The sequence below is a fragment of the Pristiophorus japonicus genome, chromosome 13 (assembly GCF_044704955.1).
Source record: "Pristiophorus japonicus isolate sPriJap1 chromosome 13, sPriJap1.hap1, whole genome shotgun sequence".
NCBI lineage: Eukaryota > Metazoa > Chordata > Chondrichthyes > Pristiophoridae > Pristiophorus > Pristiophorus japonicus.
The window spans coordinates 31310613-31327526 of NC_091989.1; the positions used below are offsets into that span (position 1 = coordinate 31310613).

The following is a 16914-nucleotide window of genomic DNA, read 5'->3' on the forward strand; positions in this document are numbered from 1 at the left end:
TGCATTTATATAAGCGCCTTTCACAACCACCGGACATCTCAAAGTGCTTTACAGCCAATGAAGTATTTTTTGAAGTGCAGTCACTGTTGTAATGTGGGAAACGCAGCAGCCAATTTGCACACAGCAAGCTCCCACAAACAGCAATGTGATAATGATCAGATAATCTGTTTTAGGGGGATGTTGTTTGTGGGATACATATTGGTCAGGACACCGGGTATAACATCCCTGCTCTTCTTCAAAATAGTGCCATGGGATCTTGTATGTCCATCTAAGAGAGCAGATGGGGCTTCCGTTTAACATCTCATCTTAAAGACGGCAGCTCCGACAGTGCAGCACTCCCTAGATTTACGTGCTCAAGTCTCCGGAGCGGGACTTGAACCCACAACCTTTTGACTAAGAGGGGAGTGTGCTGGCAACTGAACCACAGCTGACGCAATATTGAGAACATGCTGGTCTTCTGACATACTCCCATCATAACTCTAATGGGAGTTTAGCACAAAGCCCGGGAAATAGACTGGAACCCAGATACACCAGGTTCCAGCCTCTCCTGGAATTTTATCCGGGGGCCTCTTGCCTGGGGCAGAACCTCCGTCCACTTCAAATACGATTGTGTCAGCAGGGACTGTGCCGGGGCAGAGGCTCCCACGACGGAAGTTCCTGCTTCCGGGGCATCAGAGGGAGCTGGCATAAGTTTGAAGATCAGTGAGGTGAGGCATATTGGACACCTGAATGCCAGGATTGCAGCCATGCAAGTTTGCAGCCATTGTATAAAAAGAAACTTCTGAACTTTTGACCCGACAATATTGTCTCAATATACGACTACCATATTTAGCCAAGAGTGATGTGCACTGAAGTGGGAGAGTTCGCGTACAATTTTACAGACGAGGAAAGGCTTCGGGCCCGATATTGGTGGCCTTACCGCCCACTGCCGCCGAGTTTTGCCTCCGGTTGCCTCTCTCTCCCAATTTCCACTTGGGCTGCAGCGGGCAGGAGGGGAGTACCGCTGGGAACTGCCCGCTGACATCCTCTGGTGGCCAAGTAGCGTAAGTGGCCTCCCGCCCGCCGAGATGCCAGATTGGTGCAGGCAGGAGTCGGCGCCAGCAAGAGGAAGGACCGCTGCGTGGAGTCTGTACTAACCCCGACAGTAGATACGAAGAAGGGAAAAAAAGGTTAGTTAAAATATTTTAAATGATTTTTTTTATAGCGACTTACCTGGATGGGGTCCCCTGAAGGTGTTCCAGTGTTTTTTTTTTGTTTCCTCGGATTTTTATTTACAGGTCATCCACCCTCCCTGGGCCCGACTCCATCCTCGGCGGCACTTGGGCGGCAAGTGCATTTGCTGCCGAGATTGAGAGCTCCCGCCTGCCAGATTGACGGCGTAAGCCGTTGTATGGCTGCCGGGCGGTACTGCCCCCCTTTTAGAGGAATCTTCCAGGCAAAGTACCGCCCGGTCTCTCGGCGGCCATCGGCGGTCCTTTGGGCGGGTTTTGGCATTCACCAATTTCAGCCCCAGAGATTTTCTGCTTGACTCAGGGAATTTCTGGGGACAGCTTCATTTTAATATTCTGGATGAGTTCCAGGCGTGGAAAGCACTTCGCTTTGGGTTCTCGGCAATTGTTGGGTGGGAAATCATGTTCTGCTGCTGGATTTTTGAAATGAGGAAACAGCAAGCTTCTGAGTAAATATGTCTGGAATAAGTAGACTAGGCCAAATGGGGCCACGGAGATTCTTCTACAAGAGGTGAGGTAGCATCTAGGAGAAGCATCAGACCCAGTTTAAAAGCACAAGGTCACATACTTTCACTAAGGGGAGGTACAATGGAAACAAAAGCAAGATACTTGTATACAATATTGTTAGAACAGCGAATTTACAGGGTAATTTTATAAAGGTGTTTATAATTATGAAGGGGTGAGACAGAATGGATAGAAACAGACTGATTCCAGTGGTTGAGTGATCTCGAACAGGGGGTACATAGATATAAGATTAAATGTAAGTTATTTAAGACAGAGAGTAGGAGAATTATTTTTCTTCAGAAGGTTGTGAGGCTGTGGAATCCACAATCAGAGTGAGTGATTGAAGCAGACACATGATCAACATTTTAGAATAGGTTATGATTAGGTTGAAGGAAAGGGGAATAAAGGGATTATGGGCTACAACCTCCACTTTTGTGCTTATCGCCCAAAAATGTGCGTTATTTCCGGCGTGGGTGGTAAAAAAGGGTTTTCAGATCGCCAGCTCCTCGCCCATTCTCAAAACACCTAGTTTACATTTGTGAAAATGGGCGTTACCATGAGCGATATCAAATGGGCGGTAGCGTTACATTTTTTTGACCTTCTGCCGTAAAGTGTGGCTGTCCTTAGCAACGGCATGGCAACGCTTGATTCCCGCGATTCTGGAGGTCAAGGGTCACCATGACATGCGCAGAAGAGGAGACAGAGAGAGAGGGAGCTCAGAGGGACTGAAGGTGTGTCTGGGTGTGGTGTGACTGCTTTGGGAGGAAGGAGAGCGACTTTAGAGCTTCACAGCAAGTAGGCAAACAAAAAGTAGCTGTTACCAGCCACATATTTGACCGAATTTGCCCTATAATGGAGGGAGAGGAGCAAGCATCACAGCACACTGTGGAGACTGACGCTGGAGAGAGCAGTGAGGTGGGAGAGGAGCACATTGGAGCCCGCAAAAGAGCCAGGAGATTCTCGGACGAGGCAAATGCCTCCCTCTGCAGGAAGTTGAGTCACGCTGGGGTGATTTGACACAGGGAGGGGCGTGGGAAGCCCACTCCAAAGGCCTACCAGAGGATATGGACCGAGATAGCAGAGATGGTCTCGTCGGCGACCAACGAGGTGCGCGAGGGCAACCAATGCCGCAAACTATGGAATGACCTTGTGGGATCCGCAAGAGTAAGTATTACATTGATTTACATGTACTTATGTATTTATATAATTTGATTTGTAAGAGTCATGAGTGACTATCAGCAGATGTGAGGTCTTGCACTTTTTCCGGGAATGTTTTACTCAAAGCCTGCGGTCACGGTGTACGTCTTTAGGTAAAGAATGATAATAATCAATGTGTTGATTATGTATTGTATCAGTTTCTGTGACAGTACCTAGCAATGATATCACGCAATGATCTCATGCCATGTTGTCCTGTCACCTTTTACAGAAGAAGTTATCGACGATGAGGTCCGGGCAGAGGTGAACGGGTCGGGGGGGGGGGCACCAGTCCCCAGCGACATCACAGAGATGGAGGAGCGAGTGCTAGCAGTTGTGGGGAAGCACCCCCAGACAGCCACGGACGCATCTGCAGACCCTGAAGTGATGCCACGTGAGTAAAGCTTACACCATTGCGTGATGTAAAGTCAATAGATGCCACACCAACTCATATCTGAGCGATCATATATCATAGATGATTTCTAAAAGTGTCATAGAAATATTGCTGGCCAAATGAAAATCATTGCAATCCACAATGTGTTGATGGTCATGAAATGTGATGTCTGCGATGATTTTGAGAGCGGTGGTGCTTTTGTCGGCATATGCTGTGTGTAGCGCTGGACTCACTTTGTCACCCTCGCACCCCCTTCTCCTCTAATAACCTCATTTGTGTCTTGCAGCTCAGCCAGCAACGCGGCCCCAGGCAAGGCCACAGAGGCCAGAAGGTGGGGGCAGGAGTCGGCGGACGATCCTACTACATCAGGTGCTGACGGAGCTCCGATTGTCTCCCATCAATCCGCTGGGTCTGTTCTTGACGGATGAGAGTGCGGACTTCGAAGAACCTGCATCGCCACGCTCCAGAAGCCATTCCACCCCAAGGCCATCTAGTGGTCCCCCAGTCATTCCTTCCTCCACTCTGGAGATGCCGACCCCAAGCACCTCTCCACAGGGCACCCCATTTGTCCCCAGGACGGCGCCAACTCCACGGAGGCCTCGTGAACGTGGCAGGTCGTGCTCGTGGAACAGACAGGACAGCGGAGAGATGGTACAGTTGTCCAGGAGGACTGTAGACATTGGTGACAAGCTCATCGAAGCATTCGGGGGCATATCCCGACACCTGGCCATCATGACCGAGTACATTCCATGCATGGCGGAGTCCCTGGATGCGATAGCCAGGAACACTGCTGCCACAAGCCTCCCAGTGGTCCCTAAGCACGGCACTCTACCCGTAGGTTCCGCACCACCATTGCGAACGACAGACGAGAGCAAGGACCAAGATCCTGCTTCTGTATCAGAGAATGTTGCCCCCTTGGCATCCCCCGTTCCCGTACCCGTCCAACCAATGCATCTGCCTTCATCCCCCCCGATGAGACACGGCCTGAGGAGCTCCATGGCCAGGCGCCATGGAGCGGGGAGGGGAAGGGGCAGAGGTGGGGAAGGAAAGTGAGGTGCGTGTGCGCCTCACTTTCCTTCCTCCCTCTCCTTCTCCCCACCTCTGCCCCTTCCCCTCCTCGCTCCAGAGCTGTTTTAAATCTCCATCTGGGTGTATGCAATTTGTTGTAATGTATGGGGGCTGGGGACCACGCTCCTGCTTTGCCTTTGTATTCTGTGTTGGTGGACATGTTGAACATGTGATTGGGTAAATATGCTCTTTACGACAAAGAACAGTGAATGGGCGTTAATATTGAATCTCAGCATTAATTCCGTGCGGAAAGTAATGCTGGCCGATATTATGGCCGCTTAATTCGCCCATTTTACTGATTCCACCCCACAAAAGTGGGTGGGCGGTGATATTTTTTCTCAGCGTCAAGCCCATTGGGAAAATAACACTCGACGATAAGTCTCCTAGAAGCGTTGTACAGCTCAAAGAGAAGTGACAAGACCTCGGATAAGCAGTGACTGTAAGTAAGAATTTTATTAAATGTATTTACATTTATATTTATGCACTGCAATAGTCGGGTGTGTGTGGGGGGGGGGTGTGTGGGGGTGTGTGTGTGTGTGTGGGGGTGTGTGTGTGTGTGTGGGGGTGTGTGTGTGTGTGTGGGGGGGGGTGTGTGTGTGTGGGGGGGGGTGTGTGTGTGTGGGGGGGGGTGTGTATGTGTGGGGGGGGGTGTGTATGTGTGGGGGGGGGTGTGTATGTGTGGGGGGGGGTGTGTATGTGTGGGGGGGGGTGTGTATGTGTGGGGGGGGGGGGGTGTGTGTGTGTGTGTGGGGGGGGGGGGGGTGTGTGTGTGTGTGGGGGGGGGGGGGGGTGTGTGGGGGGGTGTGTGTGTGCAGAAGATTGTGTCACAGATCAACCAAGAATGGTCAAAAACTGGAGAAGGTCTGGCAAGTCGGCTGCAACTAATTGCCAGCAATAAGGGGGCACACCCAGGCTGTCATTGGTGCCACTAACATTCTAACCCCCAGACCAAATTCAAGGGTTGATCCACAGGCTGAGGGAGATTCCGAAGAGGAACCCGGGCATTCCACAATGACATCTGCTAGCTCTGTCCCTGTTGCAATCCACCAAGAAACGCGCCGTTGGAAAGAAAACAGAAAAAACCTTGGGGTGGTGGGGGGGGGGGGGGCGGGCAAGGAAGCAGAAGTCCGCAACAGGCATGGGTAGGGGTAGAGGCAGCAACAGGGGCAGGAGTGGCGCACTGTACTATGGGGGAGGAGAGATGGCTTGTTTATTTGTTTGTTTGTTTGTTTGTTTCTTCATTGAAAAGTTTGACACAAAATTTATTAAAGTTATGCTAAGTACAACTGTACTGTATAAATGTTTAATAAACATATGTATTTTTGACATTTAACCTGAATCCTGTACATTATTTTTTTAATCCAGCACTAGAAAATCTTTTTAGATTATGTCACGGATTCGACAGGCCAAATGGCCTCCTTCTCTGTTGTAACCAATAAGTTTAAATGAAACAGGGGCAGTTTCTATAAACTGTACTAGTATTAAGGTGTTCATGGATCCTGACTTGTTCTGGGTCACTGATACATGTACATAATTCCTGCAATGCAGGACCATGGTATATGTATCAGTGATCCTGAACAAGTCAAGATCCATGAACACCTTGGTACTAGTATGTAATCTTGTTAAGCCAGGATTTTCAAATGTAACCCAATTTGAGGCAGTTAATGAATGGTAGGAGCCTTGTGGCACAAACAAACAGACACATTTTGGCAGGATTCAATTTTTCACCCAAGTATTATGATCAATTCATATGTGACCAGGCTCTTTGCAATAACTACGACAGAGAGTCCAGACATTTTAGAGATTCTAATAAGGTCTACACCAATCAATCAATTATTAATTTTAATCGGTAAGAACATCTGATTTGGAATCAAGTTGTCATTAGGCAGGCTTCAATACAAAGTACTTATCTGGTTGATCATACCCTATTCTAGTGGATTATAACATTTTTACAGTAATAAAATATCCCATAAAATATATTGTTTATTCAGGTTAACCTCTGCATTGCAACACTGTCTCCAAATGCACATTACAAATGTAAGGGAAACTATTTAAAAACAAAAATCAATGTCCATTCTTTAATATAATGCAGTGATCCTTTCCAATGTGCCTGGAGTTTGTTGCACAGTCTTGTGTGGAAGACCTTTGGCCAGGGATAGCAGCGGGTCAGGTCGGGTGTGAGGAAAAGGATCTTCCAAATGTGCCTGGAGTTTTCTCAATGAAGGAAAAGGCTCTCCTTGATGTTGTGATGTGCCTGCAGCTTGGTCTTCGGGGGAAGAGGATCCTCTGAATGTTTTGATGTGGCTGGAAGGATTTTTTTGAAATTTGCCTGGAGTTGGGACTTCGAGGGAAAAGGCTATTCTGGAAAATCTTTTAAAAATTTGCCTACAGTTTGCTCACCCATGGAAAAGGCTCATCTGTAAGTTTTATTTCTACTGGTTTCTTTTTACCTGCAGTTATTTGCTCAGATAAATGTGGAGGACCTTCAGCCAGGGATAGGAGCGGGCCAGCACTGATTTCATAAAGTGAAGGTACGGTTTTTACAAACGGTCTCTAATGTCTCTCTGAGCACGGTTCAAAAAAAAAAAAATTGGTAATAGGGAAAATGGCCTTAATGGCCAGAAACGGCACGGAATCACTTTTTAACATTCACCAGCGCCAAAATATCTGGTGCCAAAAACTGTCACCGCCGGCGCCAGAACTTCGGGAAAATTAAAACTGCTCATTTACTCCCCCACCCCACCAAAAAAAGCGCTGGCTGCCAAGAAATCAGCGCCCAATGATAGGGAAAATAGGGGCCAATAGCCCCAATCCCTTGAGTCCTTATCATTTTCTTTATTCATCCCGGGATGTGGGCATCGCTGGCAATGCCAGCATTTATTGCCCATCCCTACTTTTCCTTGAGGAGGTGGTGATGAGCCACCTTCCTGAACTGCTGCATTGCTTGTGGTGAAGGTTCTCCCACAGTACTGTTAGGAAGGGAGTTCTATGATTTTGACCCAGCAACGATGAAGGAACGAGTGTAACTTGGAGGGGAACTTGTAGGTAATGGTGCTCCCATGAGCCTGCTGCCCTTGTCCTTCTAGATGGTAGAGGGCACGGATTTGGGAGGTGCTGCCAAAGATGCCGTGGCAAGTTGCTGCAGCGCATCTTATACATGGTACACACTGCAGTCACGGTACGCTGGTGGTGGAGGGAGTGAATATTGAAGTTGGTGGATGGAGTGCCAATCAAGTGTTTGTCATGGATGGTGTCGAGCTTCTGGAGTGTTGTTGGAGCTGCACTCATCCAGACAAGTGGAGTATTCCATCACATTCCTGACTTGAGCCTTGTATATAGTGGAAAGGCTTTGGAGAGACAGCAGGTGAGACACTCGCTGCAGAATACCCAGCCTCTGACCTGCTCTTATTGCCACAGTATTTATGTGGCTGGTCCAGTTAAGTTTCTGGTCAATGGTGACTCCATGGATGTTGATCGTGGGGGATTAGATGATAATGCCGTTGAATATCAAGGAGAAGTGGTTAGACTAGCTGAAGATGGGCATTGCCTGGCACTTGTGTGCCGCAGATGTTAGTTGTCACTTATTAGCCCATGCCTGAATGTTATCCAGGTCTTGTGGCATGCAGGCATGGACTGCTTCATTTTCTGAGGAGTTGTGAATGGAACTGGACACTGTGCAATCATCAGCAAACATCCGCACTTCTGATCTTATGATGGAGGGAAGTCACTGATGAAGCAGCTGAAGATGGTTGGGCCTAGGACACTGCCCTGACGAACTCCTGCAGCGATGTCCTGGGACTGGGATGATTGGCTCCAACAACTGCAACCAACTTCCTTTGTGCTAGCCAGTGTAGAGTTTACCCCCCGACTCCTATTGACTTCAATTTTACAAGGGCTCCTTGATGCCACACTCTGTCAAATTGTCCTGTTTTTTGTGGACAGGACATACCTGGGCCGTTTTTCACATAATTGGGTACAGTGTTGTAGCTGTATTGGAACAACTTGGCTAGAGGCGTGGTAATTTCTAGAGCAGAAGTCTTCAGCACGACAGCCGAAATATTGTCAGGTCCCATTGCCTTTGCTGTATCCTGTGCGCTCAGCCGTTTTTTTGATATCACCTGCAGAGAATCGAATTGGCTGAAGACTGGATTCTGTGATGGTGGAGACATCAGGAGGAGGCCGATATAGATCAGCCACTCGGCACTTCTGACCGAGGATGGTTGCAAATACTTCAGCCGTATCTTTTGCACTTGCTTGCTGGGCTCTGCCATCATTGAGGATGGGGATATTCATGGAACTTCCTCCCATTAGTTGTTTAATTGTCCACTACCATTCACGACTGGATGTGGCAGGACTGCAGAACTTTGATCTGATCCATTGATTGCGTGATTGCTTAGTTCTGTTTATAACATGCTGCTTCTGCTGTTCAGCATGCATGTAGTCCCGTGTTTTAGGTACTCATGATGCTGCTCCTGGCATGCTCTTCTGCACTCCTCATTGAACCAGGATTGGTCTCCTGGCTTGTGTAATAACCTTTTATGTGGCACCTTATCGAATGCCTTTTGGAAATCCAAATATTCTACATCCACTGGTTTCCCCTTTATCTACCCTGCTAGTTACAGCCTCAAAAAAACTAATAAATTTGTCAAACATGATTTCCCTTTCATAAAACCATGTTGATTCTGCCTAATCATATTATTATTTTCTAAAATGCCCTGATTCAGGCAAAACAAGTGGAACGGTTCCAGACAACACTCCGCTCCTGAGGAAGGGCAATTTCTAAAATGGTGGCCCCTCCACGGAGAGTTAGCGGCCATTCCACTCCACCCTGTGGCCGCTACATTCCGGTGGCCAGAGGCCTTATTGGGAGTGGCAATTTCGGCCTCTTACAGTAATGGATCGGTTAGCTTTCAGAATTGAGCAAGTTGGTTTGTAGCTTAGGTTTGAGAATTCCTGTCATAGATACAAAATCTATCATGCTTTAAATATTTAATAGGATCTCTTGAATAAAGGGATCTTCATAATTCTAAATGGTTTAATATAACTGAGAAAAATCATACCTTTGGTATCCACTTTGAAGTCCTCTGGCAGTAAGCCATCTTGCCTGTTGCCTAAGACAAATGCCAGAAACGAGAGGATGAGTGCATCTAGGATTCCAATAATGGCCAGAATGTAGGCCCAGCGAACAGAGCAGGCACCAAGTGTGTACTTGTCTGTTTTTTCACCACACATGCGCTTTACTTCATCTGAATCCCAGCCATCTGGGAAGATCATGCAGCCCAGGATCAAGCAGGCAGCTGAAAAAAGAAAGCAAGATGTTATGCATGAACGCATACCAAAAAGCCTACCAATCATGTACATAACACAAGCTTTAGAACGGGATCACCATGTGCAAATGTCAGATGAACTAATGATTGGTTTACTTTGTCATAGTTTGTCTATGTTCCACCTTCTTCATTCACCCTGTGGATATTTAAATTTTTGGACTATGTTTGCCATGTTCATTAGGACATTTAACTATGTAGCAGCAACACAATCCATAATCAGTGATCTCCAGAAGTGGATCCAATGTACCAATTTAGTGTGACTATATATTTCTCAAAGACAGACCTAATTAATTCCTTGGGTAAATTTAACATAAAATTGTCAGTACTAAAATTATTCAATTTGGGGTATAAAGCCCAAATCCACCCCTTTCCATATCTGTGCCTTTGTACTTTAACCAGTCCATCATATGGGTGTTTGTTTCAAGATCCTACTTTTTTGTCGATAATTTGTCTTACTATAAGTAGTAAAATGGAATACAATTGATGACATTAAATGCCAAAGCTAGGGAAAGTCTACTTGGTTATCAATGTGGATGGCATTCTTTCATCCAGACCATATGACGAGCTCATGTTATCGATGTAGGTGGCCAAACAAGGTTCCTAAAGATATGATTAAGCACATCTTGTAAAAGTAGTTTCAGTAGTTGTTCAACCTGTAATATAAACCCGTAATCTCCTCAATCTATCGCTGAAAACATGCCAAAATCTACGCTGACCTGGATGTCGGAAACTTTCCCGCGGATCTCATTTGCATGTGTCGGAGCATGAAAACTGGCACAAAACAAGCATAAATTCACAGAACCTTTTAGGAGCCCAAACATGCGCCATCTTTTACTCCCTCCATCTTATCGATGTTATGAAAATTAGTTTGAAGCCATCAAACCATATGTACAGTAAGCACCGCTCCATGTTGAAGTAAATGCAATTGTGGAAGCTTTTTTCTTTTTAATGCTACAGATTTTGATGCCACAATAAAGCACCAAAAAGATGTATAAAATACAGTAGAGATCGCAGTGAAAAAATTCAAAAAATTCGCTATTAATCTGTAGAAATAAAGGCCGGGATTTTCCTGTTGCTATGCGGCGGGTCGGCTGTAAAAATAGCGAAAACAGTCAGCGCGTCGGGAACCCGCCGTTATCCCACCTCCCCGCGCCTTTAACCCGGGCGCGTTTGCCAGCGCGCCAAGGACCCACTCAGGAGAAGTGGGCGATCTCATTCAACTCATGAAATGCTTGTTATCAGACTCTTACCAGCATGAGCTCGGGAAGCACACAGCTCGGGAGCCCCACCTGTGAAGGGGAGGCGGACGCTCAGTGGCCATTGTGCGAGGGCAATACTTGACAACACCAGATAAATACACACACCTCATTAGTGGCCATGGGGAAAGGCTGCTGATGACTCCATTCTGTGCACAGATTTAGGATTCTGGAGTTTGCAGGTCATTTCTGCAACCTCGGAAGCCACTCTCACCACACTGCTACTCAGTATCAGAACATTGAGGGGTTGTCCCTCTGATCGCTACTTGACCTGCCATCTACTATATCAGCATGGTTGCCGGTTATACTGTCTCACCTTGGTCCTCAGAATCGCATCGAGATGAGTGCCACCACCTATTGTGTATGTAGGCACCTTTGGTAATGACTCCATGAGGCAGGGTATGGTACTTAAACTGTGTAGACTGTAGTGCTTTATTTGCAACCCCTGGAGTGAGGACACCAAGCTGTGAGCTTTAAAAAAGGAGGGAGAGAGAAAACAGGGAAATTATAGACCGGTCAGCCTGACCTCAGTAGTGGGTAAAATGATGGAATCAATTATTAAGGATGTCATAGCAGCGCAGTTGGAAAGAGGTGACATGATAGGTCCAAGTCAGCATGGATTTGTGAAAGGGAAATCATGCTTGACAAATCTGGAATTTTTTGAGGATGTTTCCAGTAGAGTGGACAAGGGAGAACCAGTTGATGTGGACTTTCAGAAGGTTTTCGACAAGGTCCCACACAAGAGATTAATGTGCAAAGTTAAAGCACATGGGATTGGGGGTAATGTGCCTACATGGATTGAGAGGACAGGAAGCAAAGAGTAGGAGTAAATGGGTACTTTTCAGAATGGCAGGCAGTGACTAGTGGGGTACCGCAAGGTTCTGTGCTGGGGCCCCAGCTGTTTACACTGTACATTAATGATTTAGACGAGGGGATTAAATGTAGTATCTCCAAATTTGCGGATGACACTAAGTTGGGTGGCAGTGTGAGCTGTGAGGAGGATGCTATGAGGCTGCAGAGTGACTTGGATAGGTTAGGTGAGTGGGCAAATGCATGGCAGATGAAGTATAATGTGGATAAATGTGAGGTTATCCACTTTGGTGGTAAAAACAGAGAGACAGACTATTATCTGAATGGTGACAGATTAGGAAAAGGGGAGGTGCAACGAGACCTGGGTGTCATGGTACATCAGTCATTGAAGGTTGGCATGCAGATACAGCAGGCGGTTAAGAAAGCAAATGGCATGTTGGCCTTCATAGCGAGGGGATTTGAGTACAGGGGCAGGGAGGTGTTGCTACAATTGTACAGGGCCTTGGTGAGGCCACACCTGGAGTATTGTGTACAGTTTTGGTCTCCTAACTTGAGGAAGGACATTCTTGCTATTGAGGGAGTGCAGCGAAGGTTCACCAGACTGATTCCCGGGATGGCGGGACTGACCTATCAAGAAAGACTGGATCAACTGGGCTTGTATTCACTGGAGTTCAGAAGAATGAGAGGGGACCTCATAGAAACGTTTAAAAGTCTGATGGGTTCAGACAGGTTAGATGCAGGAAGAATGTTCCCAATGTTGGGGGAAGTCCAGAACCAGGGGTCACAGTCTAAGGATAAGGGGTAAGCCATTTAGGACCGAGATGCGGAGGAACTTCTTCACCCAGAGAGTGGTGAACCTGTGGAATTCTCTACCACAGAAAGTTGTTGAAGCCAATTCACTAAATATATTCAAAAAGGAGTTAGATGAAGTCCTTACTACTCGGGGGATCAAGGGGTATGGCGAGAAAGCAGGAATGGGGTACTGAAGTTGCATGTTCAGCCATGAACTCATTGAATGGCGGTGCAGGCGAGAAAGGCCAAATGGCCTACTCCTGCACCTATTTTCTATGTCTATGTTTCCTTTTATACTGGTTACCTGCAGTGTGCAGGTAACCCTTAGGTCTCCAGCAGCAGCACCCTCTGGTGTACAGGTAAGGTGTGTACAATGTAAAGGTACATTCAGTGTTACAGACATCATACAACAATACAAGCATGCATACATACATAACACCACCAATGACACCAGCAGCAACCATGACAGCAGCCTTCACCTCAACGACCTGATGCTCCAGAGGAGAGAGGGGGTCAGCACAGGGCTGCCGCATATCCCCAACACAGGGTATACAGGCAGAGGATGAGCTTTCTCAACATGACTGAGCAGCAGAGCTTCAAGAGGCCCCGGCTATCACGCCAGGTCATCGCAGGCATTTGTAGCTGGAACAAGATCAGCTGCCCAGCGGTCCTGGTGGACACGCCTTACCAGTGGCTGTCAAAGTCATCACCGTCTTCAACTTCTACGTCTCAGATTCCTTTCAGGGAACTGCAGCAGACATTTACGGGATCTCGCAGTCAGCCGCCTACAAATGCATCACACAAGTCATCGATGCCATGTTTTACAAGTCAGCCAATTATATCAACTTGCCACTGACGAAGCCAGTGTTACTGGGTGGATTGTATCTGTAGAGGGTGACTATGAGGGAGTGGGGTGTGAATGCCAAATGGCCTCCTTCTGTGGTGTTACTCGCTATGATTGCATTAGGATGAGTGTGAGGGCTGTTTAGTCAGATGGGGATGGGAGTACGTAGATAGAGAGAGGGATGGGTGGACATTCAAGGTATATTGGTGTGAGGAATGATGTGCAGGAGTAGGCTTGGGAAAACAGAGTGATGGGGATGTGTTGATGGGCACATCAGGATGAGGGCGAGTGTGGCATTGTACTCGCCTTTCTTGACCTCATGAGATCATTGAAGCACTTCCTGCATTGGATCCAGGTCCTCTTGGCCACACATCCCTGCTGCTGACCTCCTCAGCTATCTTCAGCCAGGCTCTCTGTTGCTCGTCAAGGTTTCCTGTGCCTGTCACCAGGGAAGAGGACCTCCCTGCGTGCTCTGACAGCCTCCACAAGAGTATGCAAGGAAGAATCTGAGCCATTTGCCTTTGGCTAGCCATGTTTCAAAAGATTTATCTCTCCTGTGCCCTTCCTTTGACACCTTCCACTCTCCTCTGGAAACCTTTAAGTGAGTTCAGTGCAATGCTGCTTTAAATGTGGGCGCTGAAATGGAGTCATCACAGGTGTCAACAGACCCGCCCCATTTAATAGGGCCGGGAAACGTGCGTGACTCTTTCAATTGGGGCCATTAAGTGAAAGTTGCTCTAAGCAGCGCGTTTGCTGAAAACATCGTGTTTCGGACCCACTGCGTGCCCCACACACACACAACCTGACGCAAGAAGGTGAAAATTCTGGCCAAAGTTTAGGAGCTGTTCCAGGACTGAAACTCTTCAATCACACCAATGTTGTGACGTGCTGCACCTACATTTTTGGGTGTACATTTCCGCCTGTTCAGAATGGGTATAATTGTAGGAACCACGTCTTTTGCATCAGGGCGGGGTTATGATAACGAGCTAATTAGGGTTTCAGTCGTTGAAACTTAGGAGCCGCACCACAATTTTCTCGTTAATTTCGGACTAGTGTTTCTTTGATCGCAACACTCAGTTAAAATTTTATTCATGCATCTTTTTCTGAAATATTGTGGGCAGTAGAGTTACTGTGCAAGCTCCCTTATCATTGTTAAGTTGAATATTTATGTTTTCAAAATTATGTGACCCCAACACACTTCTCAGTGATAAATAGAACAGTTATTAGTTATGTGTATTTCATGTATAATGAAACATATTTATTGACCGCGGCTGGCCACATTTTCATGATACAAGTATTTCGCCAGACCTTCTGCAGTATTACATACTAATTTTCCAGCTCATTTAACAAATACTGCGCTAACAATGCTAACCCATTTGGAGATTCTCTTAAATCTCAGCTGCTTTTTAAAAAGGACGCAGTTAAATTTCCTGTAATCACTTTCTTGAATACTAGTGAATGAAAACCTTAACTGGTACAGGAAATTTAATAACCTTTAAACACTCACTTGTCTTTTCATGGTTTCAGAACACTATTTTCCCACCTAAGAAATCTAAGTTTTATCGATAAGAGCCAGACGACTACACACTATAAAAAGAACATTGCGTAGGAACGTTATGGCTGCATCTGAAGTATATTTATTTATTTATCTAGGCACATAGGACTGATCATTTTCAAACATGATAATTGCACACATGAAGCAACACATGCTAGCTATCAGTAGCATTAACAATGTTCCAGATTTCACGAACAAATGCACTAATGCTCCTGACACACATTAAATGAATTATCTCACCAGTGATAGTGAGCTCCCTGCATTTTTTTCGCTTCTCTAAAAGATAATGGGGCAGAATTTGCGACATCCCAAGCCCATACGAAGTTTCTACAGATCCGGGAAGGCATCGAAAAAGCCGGTTTTCAGCGCACAATGCTGGAGCTTGACAGATCATAGCCAGATTGGAAGCGAGGACATTTGTATCTGCAAGATTGGGCTATTTACCCATATCTTGCCCAGCAAATGTCCTCAAAAATCTTGCGCCTGAAAAAGCAGGCACATAGTCTACTTTTACAGGCGCAAGTGTTTTAAAACACACAAAGAATTGTAAAATAAAATTATAAACACATAGTTTATTGTTAAAAATCCTCCCCTGTACTATAAGTTTATTTTTAATCATAATTAAAAAAACTTTTTAAAAAATCGGGAATATATTTTATTTTTATAAGACATAATAACTTTAATTTCAATTAATTTTAAATATGTGTGGTCTGTTTTTATTTTTTATTATTTTGTGTGATTGCTTTTGTTCCCATTAATAGCACTGAGAACTCGTAGATACGCGAGTCTCAGCTCTTAATGGAAACCTGTGAAATTCTTACCTGACTGCATCTTCTGCGCCGGGACCCTCTGCACGGGAGCACGCTTCGAACAGCACGGGAGGAGAAGGCCTCCCCATCGGAAATCAGGGCGCCTGCTAGACCACCAGGTAAATTTGTTAAAAATATCCAGCGAGCAGGCAATTGCCCGCGGGAAGACCCCCAGAAGAATTTTTGGGCCAATCAGATCACTTGCTGTGTTATCAATCCTTCATACCAATGAAAGGATTGCCATAACTCAGTGTCGCTGGTGAGATATCCTCCAATTCTTCATATCCATTCTAAGACACAATATTTCTCATGTCACCCTTCTTTTTAGTGAAGCTTGAAATGAATTAATATTCTAGTGCACTTTTCCACCTATCAATATATCACTGACAGTGACTGAGACTGATTATAGCTGTAATAGCTCACCAACAAAAATAACATTCAGTGAACCGTTAGATTGATATAAACAAGTTGAATTTTATGCAGTTCTGAATTTAGAAATAGTTAAAATCAATCTTCTACATTATCATATACTTGCATTGTTTTTGTTATTTTGCTCTCATACTATATTTCTTTATTTCATCTCCCACTGCTGGCTGATCCTCGGAGTGTCTCTGGGTCATGCACCATTTTTAGCTGTTGGCGAACCATCCCTCAGCTGTCTGCTAATCAGTCAGCTGCTAAGAGGGGCCTATGCTCCATCCTGTATCTCTCCCCACTGGCAGTAGACACCAGGTCTCCATTCATTGGGCCCGACTTTTCTCACTGATTTGCGGTGGGGCTGACCTTCTGTCCTGCAATAGCTGTGGGTGGCATTCCAAAAACAATCTCAGGCCTTCCATGTGTGTGCTTGCCGATGTCGCTGGGAATGCACTTGCACATACTAAAATCAGCAGCGGTAGCAATGGAGTCCTCAAATCCCATGACTTGTGCTCCCATTGCAGAGTAATTTAGGAAGAAATAAATGAGTAAATGAGGTGGTACCTGTACTGATGGAAGTGCTTTACATCTGTGCTGACATCAGGCCCTGGAATATCATGGGCCACCCCGACCTGTGTGTAAACACCACCGCAGGTCGGGGCTATAAATAGAGCTGGAGCGCTGGGCCCCGGAACATCGGGGGCGAAAGTGCGGC

General features: G+C 46.2%; 1 protein-coding gene across 1 annotated transcript in view; it reads right to left on the reverse strand.

Annotated features, from left to right (window-relative positions):
* The window catches only part of lhfpl3 (LHFPL tetraspan subfamily member 3), a 355755-nt gene that overhangs the window by 53916 nt on the left and 284925 nt on the right, over nt 1–16914 (reverse strand). Inside the window, exon 2 of the mRNA XM_070897318.1 lies at nt 9450–9686. Coding sequence (XP_070753419.1) covers nt 9450–9686 — 237 coding nt within the window. The remainder of the gene's footprint in view (nt 1–9449; nt 9687–16914) is intronic.